Source organism: Lithobates pipiens, unplaced genomic scaffold, assembly GCF_037356315.1.
Source record: "Lithobates pipiens isolate NorthernLeopardFrog02 unplaced genomic scaffold, aLitPip1_a1.2 Scaffold_13, whole genome shotgun sequence".
In the NCBI taxonomy this organism is placed as follows: Eukaryota; Metazoa; Chordata; class Amphibia; order Anura; family Ranidae; genus Lithobates; species Lithobates pipiens.
Window position 1 is genome coordinate 242,333,765 of NW_027507718.1, and position 17,236 is coordinate 242,351,000.

General features: G+C 43.0%; 1 protein-coding gene across 8 annotated transcripts in view; it reads left to right on the forward strand.

The window, feature by feature from the left end:
• ANKRD17 (ankyrin repeat domain 17) overlaps window positions 1-17,236 on the forward strand; it is a 217,824-nt gene that overhangs the window by 193,674 nt on the left and 6,914 nt on the right. For all 8 annotated transcript variants that reach the window (XM_077476428.1, XM_077476431.1, XM_077476429.1 and 5 more), the window contains 5 exons: window positions 5,186-6,828; window positions 7,015-7,200; window positions 9,002-9,250; window positions 11,542-11,723; window positions 15,287-15,448. In XM_077476428.1, the coding sequence (XP_077332554.1) occupies window positions 5,186-6,828; window positions 7,015-7,200; window positions 9,002-9,250; window positions 11,542-11,723; window positions 15,287-15,448 (2,422 nt within the window). The remainder of the gene's footprint in view (window positions 1-5,185; window positions 6,829-7,014; window positions 7,201-9,001; window positions 9,251-11,541; window positions 11,724-15,286; window positions 15,449-17,236) is intronic.

Genomic DNA, 17,236 nt, shown 5'->3' on the forward strand with positions numbered 1-17,236 from the left:
TTCACATCTTATGTTTCCCTGTACCATATTTGGATGGCAGGGGGATAGATATATTTATATCATATATTTATATCATATATAGGTATGTCTGATCTGTTGCAATTTAATTATTGTAGGTGTGTGTGTGTGTGTGTGTGTGTGTGTGTATGTATTCTGTTCTGTTATATTGCAGCCATTTGCTAAAATCATTTAAGTTCATTGTTTTCCTCATTAATGTACACACAGCACCCCATATTGACAGAAAAACACAGAATTGTTGACACTATCTACAATCAACAGCCAGGCTGGGTGACAGGCTGGATAATATAGATCCTGGTAGTCTCCCCAGCCTGGACATCGAGCGCGTGCAGACCTTGGCCCTGAGCTATATGCTTCGGGGTACACATATAAGACCAGGCTACTGCTGTCTGAGTCACATTGTGCCGTGAACGACAACCACCCCATACTGCTCGGGTGATGGGTCTGTCTGTGGAGGAAATCCAGCACTCCATGCATGAGGGTTAAGTATGGTTCCACCTGTTTAGGCAGGATGGAGCAGCTGGACACTCTCTGGGAGGTCAATTAGGGGGTTTAGCTCTCTCTCTCCTCCCCATCCTAAGGGGGCGCTGTGTGGCTGGGAGTAGTGGGTGCACGTACCGGGCCCAGGGGTCCTCCGGGTAGTCTCTGGATCCTGGCAGGGGGTTGTGCTGTGCATTCGTTTGTTCCACTCATTTATCCCTTTGTTTTAACTGCGGTGGTTCCAATCGTTTATTACTTGGTTTTAACGTTGTTTCGTCCGCTCGGTTATCCCTTCGTTTGCCGCCATGCGGTGGCAAACGTTCGGCACAGGGACCACGGCCATTTGCCATGTGCAGAGGAGAATGTTTGCTGTGGGAACCGCGGCCAATTTCCTGTAGCCGTGGCCATGTGCTTGTGGTCATGAGGGACATTGGCTTTTAGTTCTCTAGCGCCGGGTGGCTGTTTAAGCCAGGAACAGCGCAAAACTGACACAGAACACTGTGTTTTGGAAGGCAGAAGGGAGTACAGACAGCAGCACAGCATGGAGCCTGGGTCAGAGTGGTGAGTCCTGCGGGGGGCCCCCTCAGTCTGTGGCAACTAGGAGAGTAGGTATTTTTCGTCTCTTGCTTTAGGTCTCGGGTGAAAGGTGAGAGTGGGTCAGACATGGTGTCTGATGCTGTCTCTCCTTTCCCATGCACCCCTATGATGGCAACTGGTTCCACTGCATCTGCAGTACTCATGGGTGCTTTGTTGGCGGTCCCGGAATCCTTTGTTACGAGGGTGGAAGTGGCATGCGGCCGCAGGGTGGGTAAAAAACTAACCCCCCACCAGGGAAAGCTGATTCAGACTCGGGCTATGCTGTGGCAGGCGGCCCTTGACCTCTGAAGTGTCAGAACAAGGACCATGACCCACCGGACAATGAGGAGGAAGCCTTCGTGTCCATTTTTAGCACAGGAAAGCGCTAGAGCAGGGGTGCCCAACCAGTGGCCCGCGGAGCCCTCTGATGTGGCCCACGACCTGTTCTGGGATGGCTTGTTGGCAAGCCCAGATCGCGGATTCCCAACCCGGCATCCCAGAGCATCAGTGTAGTGAGTTACCTGCACTGAGCCATAGACCTCTGTTATTACCTAATGGGTTTGGTGCGCTTTCAGAAGAAATGCACCACACCTGCAGAATATAATAGAATTCTATGGCAAAGTGCAGCTAACCCACAGGAAAGCCAGAGGTACAATGCTCTGGATAAGCCACAGAACATCAGTGAAAGCAGCCTTGGACCCCTTTCACACGATCGGTCCAACCCAATCAGACCCTCCATTTGCCTCTATGGAGAGTCAAATGTAAACATACTTGTGTCCATTTACACCTGCCTACCTTCAATCCGATCCTCTAAAAGAAAAAAAAAAAAAAAACAGAAGGGAATCTGTCCCCTTCCATCTGGGCGGATCAGAGGGCCATTAGAGTAGAGTGGGCTGTATCTGTGTCTCCTCTGCATATGCAGAGTGTACACGGACCTGTCATCTGCCCACTCTGCTCATTGTGGCCCGCGAACCAGTTACCAAGCTGCTTAAGTGGCCCTTGCTCTTCAAAAGGTTGGGCACCCCTGCGCTAGAGGATACGGCGTGGGCATCTGCAGATGTTTTAGTCCCTTTTGAGTTCCACAAGCCGATCCACACCTCTAAGGTGTTTCCTTGCATAACTTCTTTTGAGAAGTTTGACAAAGAGTGGGAATGCCCGCAGTGTGCCTTTTTCAGGGCACTTCTTCCCCAGACACCCCTATGATGGCAATCTGTTCCCCTGTACCTGCGGTGCCCATGGACGCCCTGTCGGCGGTCCTGGAATCATTTGCTGCCAGGGTGGAAGCAAAGCGAATGGTGGTGCATTATTCCTTTGAGAAGGGATTCCTGAAAGAATGGACAATCTCCGGTCACTGGCCCCCCAGTATCTAGGTCAAATATAGTGACCACGAGTCTGGTGAAAGGGCTCCCCTCTTTCAAGGATGCTGCCGACCAGAAAGGCTTGTTGTAGGGTCAGCGCCTCGGCTGGTATTGGTCACAGCTGATGTCACATACACTTACTGAATGGGCTAAGTTGTTGCACCGCGAGCTGGTGAAGGAACAGGTTTCCTCCGTCTGTGTGGAACTGGCAGACCAGTTGGTCCACGGCCTTAAATATATCTATGATGCGGCCTGGGATACGATCCCTTTGCTTTCTAGAGCCTCGGTATCAGCAGTAGTGCTGCGTCACCTGATTTGGCTCAAGTGTTGGTCTGCGGACCAGACATCTAAGAAAGCGCTGGTGGAGTTGCCCTTCCAAAGTGGAGGCGGTTTAGCCCCTCGCTGGATGACATTTAAACATTTTTACTGGGGGGAAATAGTACTTTGCTCCCACAATCCAGAAAAGGTAAGAAGCTATGCCGTAGGCAAGGGCTCCTCTTTTTCCGCTCAGAAGCGGTCTTTTCATCCACCCAGGTCAGAGGAAAAGATTCCAGTCCGACAAGGGGCCCGCTGAGGGACAAAAACGTCCCTGGTATCACAAGCTGAAGAAGCCTGCGAACAAATCGGTTTCCTCGTGAAGGTTCGCCTCCGGCCCAGCTCTCGAGTGGGGGGTTGCCTTCGGGAGTCTGCAGGCCTGTGGACTTCTCTCCTTTCCAACTAGTGGTTCAGCGAGCTGGTTTTGTCAGGCTACAAGATAGTTTCTGACAGGTTTTTTCCCTCCAACCTTCGTCTCCTTCTGGCTCGTCAGGAGGCCCTGTTTGGGGCATTACAGGACTTACTGCTGCATGGGTTAACAGGACGATCTCCTTCTGAGGGTGGCTTCTGCAGATATCACACCAGGAGAGCTGAGAGCCTGGAGTCATCTTATTGCTGGGAGTTGCTGTTAACCCCTTCCCGCCGAGCGTACGCAGATGTGCGTACTCGGCTTTCGGGGGTATACCGGGATGATGCCCGCACCTGCAGGCATCATCCTGGTACCGTTTTTCTGAGCGGGCGATTGGCTTTCCAGCCATAACAACCAATGCGGCTAAAAGCTGCTCGGCTGTTATGCCGAGCGTTCCCCCCCCCCCTCCCGCCACTCTTACCTCACATGATCTCACATCTGCAGCGCCTAGGGAGGGACTGCAATGAAGGCGTAAGTGGCGTCATTCCAGTCTCCTAATTGTAAACACGGAAGCGACGTCATGACGTCACTTCCGGTTTACTCGGCCGCCAATGGCTCCGGATTTTAAAAAAAATACAGCATACAGAAGTCGCGCCCGCATATGTAAAGGGTGTTCAAATCACACATGTGAGGTATTGCCGCGATCGTGGTACCGAGAGCAATAATTCTAGCACTATACCTCCTCTGTAACTCTAACCTGGTGACCGGAATTTTTTTTTTTTAAAGCGTCGCCTATAGAGATTTTTAGGTAACGTAGTTTGACGTCATTCCATGAGTGCGTGCAATTATAAAGTGTGACATGTTTGCTATCTATTTACTCAGCGTAACATCAACTTTCACATTCTGCAAAAAAATTGTGCTGATTTTATTGTTTAGTTTTTTTAAAATTTATGAAAGTGTCCCTTTCCCCAAAAAGTTGCGTATAAAATATTGCAACAATTGCCGTTTTATTCTCTAGAGTTTCTGCTAAAAAATATATAAAAAAAAATAGGCTTAGTCATAAAAGGGTTAAAACAGGTAGAAATCGTGTGGGTTTTTTTTTTTTTTTCTTTTTCTTTATAAAGCACCGGTACTAGGATACAGTTTTTTTATCTGGCAGAGGGAGATGAGATCGTGGCTTAACAACCACTTTAATGATTTGGGGGTGACCTGACCACTTGGTGTTGGGTCCTCTTTCCTTGACCAATTCACTTATTCTTAAGGAAGCTCTTTTAGGCACCTTCTTTTGTTTTGCCTTCAGTTAAGGGAATACGCTTTGCTGTACACAAATGATTTCTATTCTTTGCTGCATAGAAGCTGAAACTGGGGGATCAGGAGCATTGATAGACTCAGGGTTAGGCAGGGAGGTTGAGCTGGGGTCAAGAAAAAGTAGCCACTGGTTCTGGCTGTGCTGGTGGCTTCCAGGGGCTCAGGAGCAACTGCCAACGTCAAATCCGGGTGGAGTGGGAGGTGCACGTGTTCGGAGCATGCGTGCTCCTTCAGGCAAGGCAGGCTATATGGTGAACAGTATGAATTGTTTCACTATATAGACTTTTTTTTCATTATATTTTTAATTTTCGATGTTCAGCACAGAAACCTTTTGGTTTTTATTCAGTTTTTTCACAATTTGTCCTATTGTGGCGTTACCATCAGCTTTTATCTTTGTACCTGCGCAATATTTTTTCTAATAATTTTTTTTGTCAGTATCTCTGCAGTGTCTGAATTGCAATGTCCCTCAATTGACCTCAATAAAAGGATTTTAAAGAGTACAAAAATCCTAATTTTGTGTTGTATAGACTAGAGCAAGGGAATGAACCTTTAAGTTTTTATTGTATTTATTGTATTGTATTTCCTTTGGGACTATCATGTCAACTAGACAGGAGGCAAGGAGATCAAAATCTTTCAAATTTTGGTCTATTTACTGGCCTTTGGACATGGTGCTTAATGTACTTTCTATCATGCCACATAATTTAAATTGTGTTTTGTTACTGCTTTACAGTTATCAAATGATTCTAATTGGTAAATGATGAACTTTCTTTCATTTCTGCAGGGGGGGAACAGAATCCACCAGGCAAGCCACACATCTTATCAATGCACTTATTAAGGATCCCGATAAAGAAATTGATGAACTTATCCCAAAGAATCGTTTAAAGACCTCCTCTGCAAATACAAAAGCAGCACCTTTAACCTCTGCAGCAGTAACATCTGCTAGCAGCTCATTTATGGGAATCAAAGTTACCCCTGTCACAGTTTCATCATCACAAGCTGCCTCTTCCCTCACTGTGCCAGCCATTTCTCAAGCATCTGCTCACAAACCCATGAAAAATCCAGTGAATAATGTGCGACCAGGATTTCCAGTATCTCTACCTTTGGCGTACCCTCCTCCACAGTTTGCTCATGCTTTACTTGCTGCTCAGACTTTCCAGCAAATCCGTCCTCCACGGTTACCCATGACGCACTTTGGAGGACCTTTCCCCCCTGCTCAATCCACATGGGGCCCCTTTCCAGTCAGGCCTCTAAGCCCTGCACGAGCTACCAACTCTCCGAAATCTCACGTGATGCCTCGCCATGCTAATCAAAATTTGAGCAGTCCTCAGGTGATCCCAGGACCCCCTTCATCTACTAGCCCAACAGCTACTACAAACTCTGCGGCCTCAGTGCCTGTCTCATCTACAAATGGGAGCCTCAATTCACCTTCAGTCAGGAGACAACTTTTTGTCACAGTTGTTAAAACGCCTAATGCTACTACAACCACAGTTACCACAACTGCAAGTAACCACATCACCACACCAACAGCCTCCACCTGCCCTGTTCCCACTGCCAAAGAACATCATACTTCATCTTCACCTTCATCACCCTCCCCACCTTCCTTGCCTGGAGGAGGTTCTAGAAACAGTCCCTCTGATTGCCTGACATGTTCTCCAAACAAAGGGACCTCACTTTCTAGTGATCAGGACTTGGGCAATCAATCTGTGATGGAGATAAATAGCTCAGGCAGCAGTAAGCAAATGAGCTCTACCTCTGGGAGTACCACAGCACACACCACACATCAGCACCCTCCAACATCTGTTTCACAGGATTCCAGATCTACACTAATGCAGACGCAAGTTCAACCTCCTCCAGATCCCAGAATGGCCCCTTCCCACAACTTGGCTGTCAGTGGTCCCACTCACCAGCCTTCTCCCAATATCCCAACGTCCTACAACTTGTCCCACTCCTCTATATCATCTACGCCATCTGCTGCTAAAATGGAATCCTCTGCAGTCAGGCCTCCCTTACATGGAACAAACCCTACTCACAAGAGCCAAGTACCAGTACAGAATTCTTCTGTATCAGGGCTTGGTCCTCACACAAATATTAAACGACCCCAAAGTGTACCTTCAGGCCCACATCCCTCCAGTTTAAGTACGCAAAGTTCTGCTCAGAATTCCGGTCACTCTTCAAGCAAACCTATGGCCCCCAATTTCAGTTCTTCTCTGCCCTTCAGTCCATTTAGCACACTTTTTGAAAATGGTCCCAATCCCTCACATCCTTTCTGGGGTGGTTCTATGGTGTCATCTCCATCTGCTTCAGACTCCATGCTGTCTGCACAGCCATCATATTTGCCAAATCCAGAGTCGATGCTTCCATCTGATACTTCCAAAGCACCAGGTTTCAGGCCGCCAATGCAAAGACCAACTCAAAGTCAGTCAGGTAAGTTTTGGTTATTAATTCCATAAGTACATAGGCTTTTTAATGCTAGATTAATTTGAATCACAATGTTTGCTCCTTTTACTACTTTAAGTAAAAATGTATCGGCTAATTTGAAAGGCATAAATTAGTCTGATCGGGTTTTTAGCATTAGCAGCACATTAAAGATACTTATGATTTTCTCTTAAGGTATTGTGAATATGGATTCATCTTACACATCTGTGGCATCATCCACTACTCATTTGGGTACCTTTGCCTCTAATATCTCTGGAAGTCAGATGTATGCACCAGGAGGTGCACCTGCAGCTTCTAATTTCAACAGACAACATTTTTCTCCTCTTAGTTTATTGACCCCGTGTTCATCAGCATCAAGTGGTAAGGAGAGATAGATATATGCCCTTTAACTGTTGGTGTGAGAGTTCCAGTCCTTAAAAGGAGCGCTGTCAAAAAATGTTTTCTGGTAACTGTATGCAGATAATACATGCACTAGGGTTGCACCAATACAGTTTTGTTTTACGAATTCTTGTACATAAGTACTCGCCAATACGGAGTACCAATACCTTTCCCGTGCGATTTGAGCCCATACAAAATAATTGCACTGCAAAAAAATTGCATGCAATTTTATGAAATTCCTAGTAATTGTGTGTGTGTGTGTGTGTGTTTGTTTTTTTTTGTTTTTTTTCTCCTCTCAACCCATGTGGGTGTCACTTTTTCTGGACATGTTCTGCATTAAAATTTTGAGAAAAATATACATCTGTCGTGTTATAACACATTTATTTACTGACTACCATTGTTACAAGTATTAACTACATACAGTCATTAGAATGCAGCATTTTAATATTTTTTTATATATATATATATATATATATATATATAGCACAAATATATAATATATATTTGTGCTTAAATTTGGAACCTATAAAAAAAAATATAGATAGACATAAGATTTATCAATGTTAGAATTTCACTTGTTGCTTAGATGTGATAATGTGCTGTACTAAACCACTTCCGGTTCAAGTCAAATTACTGAATGGGGTCATTTGTTTAAAACTTGTAATTTTAGCGTACACTTGGTCACTCCACAGGTCAACACTGACATTCATCTGCGTGATTACGTTCACGTGTGACAATGGGGTATACATTAGTTTAGATAATTCTGCGGGTTCAGATTAGTAAATATTAACAGGTACGTGTGATGTCCATAGATCGAAATTATTTGTTTACTTTTTTTATTATTTGCCCTGTGTAAACACATCCATGGCACAAGTATGTACATTCTCTACAGTTGCTAAGATCCATTTCAGTACTGACCCATTCTGCATGTGCATTAAAGCCTGGTTTTAATTTCTATTTATTAAATGCAGGCTGAATGTGCATTGGATTGAAATCTATTTGCTCTGTGAACTTGGCTTTTTACTGTTGTGCTATACAAATACATTTCAGATACTGCAGAGATGTTGTCATTTTTTATATGTACTGTTTATATATATATATATATATATATATATATATATATATATATATATATATATATATATATATATATATATATATATATATATATATATATATATATATATATATATAAATTTTCAACATTGATATGTATACTTTTGTAGATGTTATGAATTTGTTTTTTATTATTATTTTGAGTGTTAAAATCAGTTGCCCAAAGTCTTGTGAAACAAAGGTTCTGGTTACGCATCAGAGAAGCAAAAGTGTTATTCACTTCATGTATTAAAAGCAATTGTAGGTAGGTGCCTTTTAGGCCTGCCACAAGTCCAGGTGTAGAGTTCAGTCAGACCCTGCAGGATCCACAAGCATTTGTTAACCCCCCCTTGTGTTGTGCGTTTGGCCTTTTTGGCATTTGGTAGTCACCTGATCGCTGGGAGATAAAACGGGGGCGCTTCTTGTTATATTACAGTGGGGATAGGAGCGTGTTTTTTATTTTTTATATATATATATATATATATATATATATATATATATATATATATATATATATATATATTTTTTCATGGTGAAACGAGCAATTGTTATGCCTGTGATTCTTGGTGTCTCCTGTTTTTTTTTTTATGAAAATTATGACATGCTTTTGGCTTTCGCAATTTTTTTCACTGTTGCTATTAAATTATATATATATATATATATTCTTTCTTTTTTTTTCCCCCCCTAGATTCTACAGCCCAGGCTGTGTCTTCTGGTGGTCGAGCGCAGTCTCCTTCATCTTCAGGAGTTGCCATGGTGTCTGAGAAATCCAACTCGGCATCTCATGACAGGAAAGTCCCAGTACCAATTGGAACAGAACGTTCTGCACGTATACGGCAGACGGGGACATCTACACCTTCTGTAATTGGGAATAACTTGGCCACTTCTGTAGGACACAGTGGAATTTGGTCTTTTGAAGGAATGGGAGGCAGTCAAGGTAAATATGTACTTGATACACACACCTAACCTATGAATAACCTTGCTTTCTGAGTACTGCATTGCACTACTCCACAATAAAAAAATTATATATAATATATATATCTCCACCCACTTGTCTACCAGGCACTTGCACCCCCTTCCTGCCCAAGCCTTTTTCTTCAGCTTTCAGCGCTGTCGCACTTTGAATGACAATTGCGCAGTCATGCTACACTGTGCCCAAACACATATTCTATTATTTTCTTCACACAAATAAAGCTTTCTTTTGGTGGTATTTAATCACTGCTGGGTTTATTTGTTACAAAAAAAGCACCCAAAAATGTTGAAGAGAGAATTTTTTTACTTTTTTTTTTTTTTTTTTTTCTGTCAGTAAATTTTGTAACCAAGTAATTTTCTCCCTTCACTGATGTGCGCTTATGGGCACTGATAGGCTGAACTGGTGGGCATTAATGAGGTGGCACTTATGGGCACCGATTTAGGTGGTGCTGATGAGGAGGCACTAGTATGCTGCACTGGTGGGTGGCACTGATGGGCATTGATTGACTGCGGTGATAGGCGTCACTGGTGGCAGTGGTGGGCACTGCTGCCACTGGTGGGCACTATATGCTTGCAATTAGGGCTGAAACGAATCGACAACTAATCGATTAAGCGACAACTAATCGATTAAGCGACAACTAATCGATTAAGCGACAACTAATCGATTAAGCGACAACTAGTCGATTAAGCGACAACTAGTCGATTAAGCGACAACTAGTCGATTAAGCGACAACTAGTCGATTAAGCGACAACTAGTCGATTAAGCGACAACTAGTCGATTAAGCGACAACTAGTCGATTAAGCGACAACTAGTCGATTAAGCGACAACTAGTCGATTATGAAATTAATTGATTACCATTTTCATTAATCGGCCAGTAACATAATGAGGTTAAAAAAAAATGAACCCTTTATAGTACAAAAAGAGTAAATAATCGCTACTGTAAATATTACTTTCACTGTTCTACAGCATAAAATGAACCCCTTTATAGTAGTGATTATCTACTTTTTTTTTCTACTATAAAGGGCTAAATTTTAGCTTTTTTTAACCCCATTACGTTCCTATACGTCTTATGCCTTGTACACAAAATTCGATAGTTTGGAACGTGATGACGTTTGTTCGTTACGACGGGACTTTTCCGTCGGAATTTCCGACTGCGTGTACAGGGCATTAGACCTGGTTCACATCTATGTGTTTGTTGGTGCTTTTTGCAGAAATGCACTACAGTTCATTTACATGGTTTCCTATGGGACACGTTCACATGTAAAAGGGTCAGGGAAGTTTAACGCAAAATGGTGCTTTATTGGTTCAATATACTTCAATGGAGAAGCTTCAGAAAAGCATGTAATGCGTTTTTGCACCAATTTATGTTTTTTAATCTGCCCAAAAAGAATGCAAATTGCAGTAAAATCACGTGCGCAAAAATCAAAACGTACCACAAAAAGCACTGCATAAACAGATCAAAAGCAAACTGTATAGGTGTGTACCGAGCCTTATGCTGGTCACACGGATCAATTTTCAGACGAGAATATTCAGACGAAAAATCTTTGTACATTCGCTGAATTGAAAGAATTTTGTTTGAAATTTTCCCTTGTTTTTAACATTCTGTTTTTAAAATGAATGTAATTTATGAACGAAAACCACATCCACTGTCTGGAAATTCCTTTGACTAAGAAGTTTTCTATTTCCAAATTTTCCCGTCACTATGGTTGAAAATGAACGTCAATTTGACCTACTTTTTTTTTTAAAGGTTATTAACCAATTAATTGAAACAATAATCGGCCAACTAATCGATTATAAAAATAATCGTTAGTTGCAGCCCTACTTGCAATGGTGGGCACTGTTTGTGACACTGTATTTATTGTAATCGGTGTACTAATGATCAGTGTCCTGATTACATCCCTAGATGTCCTCATGTGAGGAGATGCCGCTGATGCACAATGAAAACCTGTGGCTTTGTATAAGTCAGCAGGTGGGATCAAACCTGCCTTTTTAGTCAGTTTTTGGCCAATTTTTAGGCATTTTGTCAAGGCACCTGTAAAGAAAAATAAAGACCCCCCCCCCCCCCCCCCCCTTGGTTGAAAAAGCCTGTTGTAAGGTTAAATGACTTGGTTTCAGCTAGGTTTTATGTTAAGATCTGAGGAGAGACTGCTACTAAAGGTAGTTTTTATTGTATGTGGGTTTTTTGCCCCTTTTATTCTATGCAGTTACTTTAATTTTATATAACAGTATTACTTTTTTCCCCTTCTTTTTAATAGATAAAGTGTCAGACTGGTGCCACACAGGCATGGGTAATCACATAATGCATAGGCCCATGTCTGATCCTGGAGTGTTTTCGCAGCATCAAGGAATTGAGAGAGATACATCTGGCATTGTACCTGCTTCAGGAGCATTCCATCAACATGTGCCTGCCGGCTACATGGACTTTCCAAAAGTTGGGGTAATATTTTTTTATCTACATTATAATTTTCTTTTTGTGTAGTACCAAATTTATCTTTCTCATCCTTTGGGGGAGCACAGGAAATCTATAACATCTGGGTATAATTCCACCTACAGGAGGATTGGATACTGGCAAACAAACAAAAGCCATAGGCCAGACTAGGATAAGCCCTCCTAATACCAGCATACCTCTTTTGTTGGGTTCCTAGGAGGATATTGCTGCTAGATCTGGTCTCTGATTGCAGCTGTCTGACTCACTAGCTTTTAGAGTGCCATGTCTAGGCCTGGACTTAATGTTGCAGGGGATAGCCTGGAAGCAACCTTCAGCCACCAGGTTCCATGTAAGACCATTTGTAGATCAGGTTCTGTGATACACATCGGGAGCTACATTATCTACTTGGATCGCTGTGTTCCCATTTAAAGCTCTGACTTCCTAATGGTTGCCACCACAGAAGGGGTTAACACAAGGATTGAGCACGGACATGAATTCTATGCATTAAGATAAGCCTTCTGTGTGTAGCAGCCCCCAATACTTACCTGAGCCCAATCTCTGTCCAGCAGTGTCCACGAGTGTCTTGGCCGTCCAAGATTGGCTGAGACACAGCAGCGACACCATTGGCTCCCGCTGCTGTCAGTCAGCCAATTGGTAGAGGGGCTTGCCAGGGCTCTGTGTCTGAATGGACACAGGGACCTGTGACTTGGCTCTGGTGCCCCCATAGCAAGCTGCTTGTTGTGGGGTCACTCAACAGGAGGGTAGGGCAAGGAGCACAGAAGAGGGACCTGAGAAGAGGATCCAGGCTTTAGAGATAAAAAAAATTGACTTTACAATCACTTTAATGCATAGAATGCATTAAGGTGAAAAACCTTAGGACTTTACAACCACTTTGAGACCTCTCCACCGTGGCAGCGGATTCTTTACCGATAGTGTGGAGCAGATGGCTGGAGCTTTACGCATCAGCTGTAATAGCCTGCCGGAAGCATCCCAGCTTGTCTCCCGTATTGGTATTTTGTCAGGACATATGTTCAGTGCACTCTGTTTAAAAGGCTGGACTGTGAGCCCCGTGTCCATGGAACACCTTTTTTGCACAGGGTCTTCAAGGAATCCCATCTCTTGACCATTGATTAAGGATGTCACTGGAAACAAGAGCACTTGCCTTCCTCAGCATAAGAAGCCTAGGGAAAAGGGGTGCCAAGTCTCCTCCATTTGTTTACTGCTGGAGTATGCACATCGAGGCCCCTTGTTCTCTGGTCACTTGCAAAGTCGGGGGAAGGAAACATGCTAAACCCTCTGCATTAACATGAAGGTGCGCCCCCACTTTCAGAAGTTGGGGGTGTTACTTCATCTTGTGGATCCCTGAGTAGTTTTCCCTTCAGATGCCTAGGTGCAGTGTGATATTCCAGGGATACAAATTGAACCTTTTGGCAGCACAGGAAGGTTGAAGGCAAGAGTAGCCTCTTTGGAGTTTGTTCAAAGCTGGTCATTGTTCTCTTCCGCAAAGGGAACCTTTGCATATTTTGCTGCTTGTAAGTTAAAAAAAATTTGCATGGTATCCACCAAGCTAACATTTCTACTTTAGCTTCTGTGGTTGACTAGGTCATGTGCCTTCAGGTCCTTCTCTATTGAGAACTTTTATTTCTCATTCTTGTCCCTGCACTCCCACAGGGTCTACAAGATGTTGGTCCCAGGGTATACTCTGATGTGATCTTTTTGCATGCCTATTGTAGGATACACAGGTGACACCCTGTGGAGAAAGCAGTAAGCTTTTGGCTCTGTTGGCCTTGTCTCTAATTTTCTGGAAGTCTCAAGGATTTGATTGGATCCTGAATGTTCGGAAATCGCTGGAATCCTCTAATCCCCTTGCCTGTCCTTTAGTCCTGGTGTTGCCTGCTCTCTCAGCGGTTGCATGAAAGTTTTGGGGGGGGGGGGGGGGTCTGTGCTTGGTCCTCTTTGATGCTCTAGCATAGGTGGGATATTCTAATAAGGTCTGTCATGGGGCTTTGGCTCTGAGGGGTCTTCCTTTCTTGTAAATAGGTTGGGCACAGCTCTCAGAACTATTAAGCAAAAGGAAGTGTTTACATTATATCCAAATATGGAAAGGAAGCCTGCAGACTTAAAACCTTCTTCCCATCTTCTGGTAATTGGCCTTTGTGACTCTGGAATCAAAGTTTGGTTCTCCCTGCCTCCTTAGTTTTGAACTCTTTGGGGATAATTATATTCATCCCAAAGGGTTCCTTCCTAGTAGTCATTGCCTCTGTGAGGCGAGGGTGTGATTTCAGTCTTTTAATGCCTAGAACTCCTTTTCCTTTTTGGGCCTGTAAATTGAATGTGTATATTGAGGCCTAGACCTTTCTTCTGACCTAGGGAAGTTCTTAATCTCAACCAGGACATTGTGCTTTGAACCCTCTGACACTAGTTCTCTGCAAGGAGCTCCTTTTCTTTTGACCAAGGTGAATGCCACATGTCGTGTGTTTCTCATCTTTCACCTATGGACTTTTTGTTTTTCCTGGATGGGCACTGTATGGTGAGTCCTCCTTCCACCTTTATAGGTGGTTCAGGTAAACGGCTTCTAAGTTTGGTCTTAAGATTGGTTTGGTCATCCTCCTGTCAAGACCACAGTTAACTAGCTATGTGAGTTTCTCAAGAATTTTTCGGCATCAAGCATCTGTTCCCCAGTACAGGGGTGCTTTTCTGTTTTCACACTTTTTTCCACCAGGTGCAGGTTTTAGCTTAACCCCCCTAGTGGTAATCCAAGTCTGGCTCGGGTTGGGATTTTAATAACAGAAGCGGTAACCCCGAGCCAGACTCGGGATCGCATCGCTGGATGCAGGGGAGGACACAGGGAGAGTTACTTGCCTTGTCCCCTGGATCCAGCGATGTTCTCCGTGTCCCTTTTTCAGTGTTTTAGGATTTGATTACATTATTGAATAATTTTTATTATTATTATATTATAAACTTTATCATACTCGGGATGTCTGCTAGACTCTGGTTTGAACCGATTTAAGAGAGTTATTCCTAAGAATTACAGGACTACAATATAAAACGCCAAATTTCCATGCAAAATAATTGTACCGCTTTCAGCACCTAAAACCAGACTGAATCATACCGCCACGGAGGTTACTCGTGCAAGTTTTGAGCATAAGGTTCTTCAGGTGGCTCTGGAGTTGTAGTCAATCTCCAATTTTCTGTTACATTGGGCCTATTGGCGATTGTTTGCAGTGTTGGCAACCTTTCAGTTGCACTGCTTTTGTACTTGAATTCTTTTGTCCCTCAATAGACAAGAAAATAGGATTTTTTTTTTTTTGGAGCCATTAATCCTTTTCCTGGGAGTCCATTGAGGGATACGGGTCCCTCCTTACAGTATTTATGGTCATGCTCAATATTGCTTTGCCACAAGACTGAGGCACGTTGCTAGGTGGAGTTATTGTTGGCTGGCCTGCAGTGTTTGACAGTGTCCAATCCTTCTGTAGGAAGAAGTAAATTCTGAAGGTAATAGATTTCCTGTGTCTCTGAATGCACTCTAAGAAAAGGAATTTATATAATTTTGTTTTCTTTTTTTGTTACAGGGTATGCCGTTCTCAATGTATGGAAATGCAATGATTCCTCCTGTAGCTCCAATGCCAGATGGTACTGGGGGAACGATATACAATGGACCTCACGCTGCTGATCCATCTTGGAATTCACTTATAAAAATGGTTTCAAACTCCACAGAGAATGGCCCTCAAACAGTAAGTTTTCTATGGTTAAAATTTATAATAGGATGTATTTTCTATGCAAGTACTGAAAAAACAAAACTGGGTTAGCGCTATTCAGTGGCATTAGGTATACGTTTACCATGCTTTTTCAATGCATTCATTTTATGACTTGTTACAGGAATAAAGCCATGTCACAAACTCTTAACAACTTACTAGCCAAGAAAGTGGTTTCAGCTGTAGGTTCAAATGTGCACATTTTTTATTCATTTCTTTCTTCGATATTGTCTTTCTATTTTAATGTTCAGTTAACTATACAGTATTAGAATGTTCTTGCAGGCTTAGGGTCCTTTCACACGGGGCGGATCAGTTCTGATCCGCCCCGTGGATGTCCGTTTGCTCAGCGGGGATCACTCCGCCGATCCCCGCTGAGCAGGGAGATGACAGCTCCGTCTCTGCACACTGCGCAGGGACGGACCTGTCACAGCGCCGCTCTCCCCTATGGGAGATCGGATGACGACGGACCGCAGTGCCCGTCGTCATCCGATCCGATCCACAGACGGATGGAAAAATAGCTTTTTCCTCCGTCACACTTTTTCGGATCGGAGCGGGTCGGATGTCAGCGGAACATGTCACCGCTGACATCCGACGCTCCATAGAGCTCTATGGAGCACCCATTCAGGTCCGCCTGAAAAACTGACAGGCGGGCCTGAACGGATCGTCAGTGTGAAAGGGGCCTTAGCTAAGTGTACCACGTATCTATATAACTGGCACACAGCAATGTGAAAAACATTTTTACCCGTTGAATATAGTTCAAACAAAATAAACTTATTACTGCAGTTTCCAATCTGAGAAATCCAAGAAATGTACAAAAAATGTTATAAAAAAAAATCTAAATATATACACACACATACACACATCAATTTCAAGCACAACATTTTTTATTTTTGAGAGTGGTGAGCAGTTTGTTGTAGCTTTGAAAGATCAAAACTGATTGCCTTGAATGGTTTACTCCTATTTGTAAATTACAGGAGATGATGGAAACTGCTTTTTGCCAGACAAATCCCACACTATATATATATATATATATATAATATATATATATATATATATATATATATGTACTTTTGGATACACTGCTGTTTAGAGTAGGAGTTGCTCTGGCAAACAAAAACACTTTAAGCCAACCCAACATAATTTGTTTGTGTGTGTGTGTGTGTGTGTGTGTGTGTGTGTTATGTGTATATATATATATATATATATATATATATATATATATATATATATATATATATATATATATATATATATATATATATATATATATATATATAATATAAAAATTTAGTGTGTGTGTGTGGAGTTCTAAGTAATTTCTAGCAAAAAATACAGATTCTTACTTGTAAACAAAGTGTCAAAGGCCTGGCAGCAAGTTACGTGGTCTGTTGGTCTGCGGAAAGGGATAAGGTAAGACTGGGTTTTGCTTTAATTGTGACTTGTTTTACGTGTTGTGTGGTGTTCTCCTCCTCTGTAAATGTCTCCACTCACTACCTTGGAGGAACATCTGTCATCTCCTGGGTTATAGCAACCCCTTTCCCCGGCCCTCATTCAGAATTCATTTTGAGTGCCCTACAAGGGATCCCCTCACTTAGGGATTGCAGAGACATAGTGCAGAGGAGCTGTGAAAAGGGTCCTAAACCATTCAGGCTATAGATGGCAATTGGCAGAAAAACCAGCAAAATATTCAGGGTGACAGCAGCTTGACCCTGCACTTGAAGCAAGGTCCCATATTAACACAGCTCTCCTTCCTCCAATTCTGGTGTC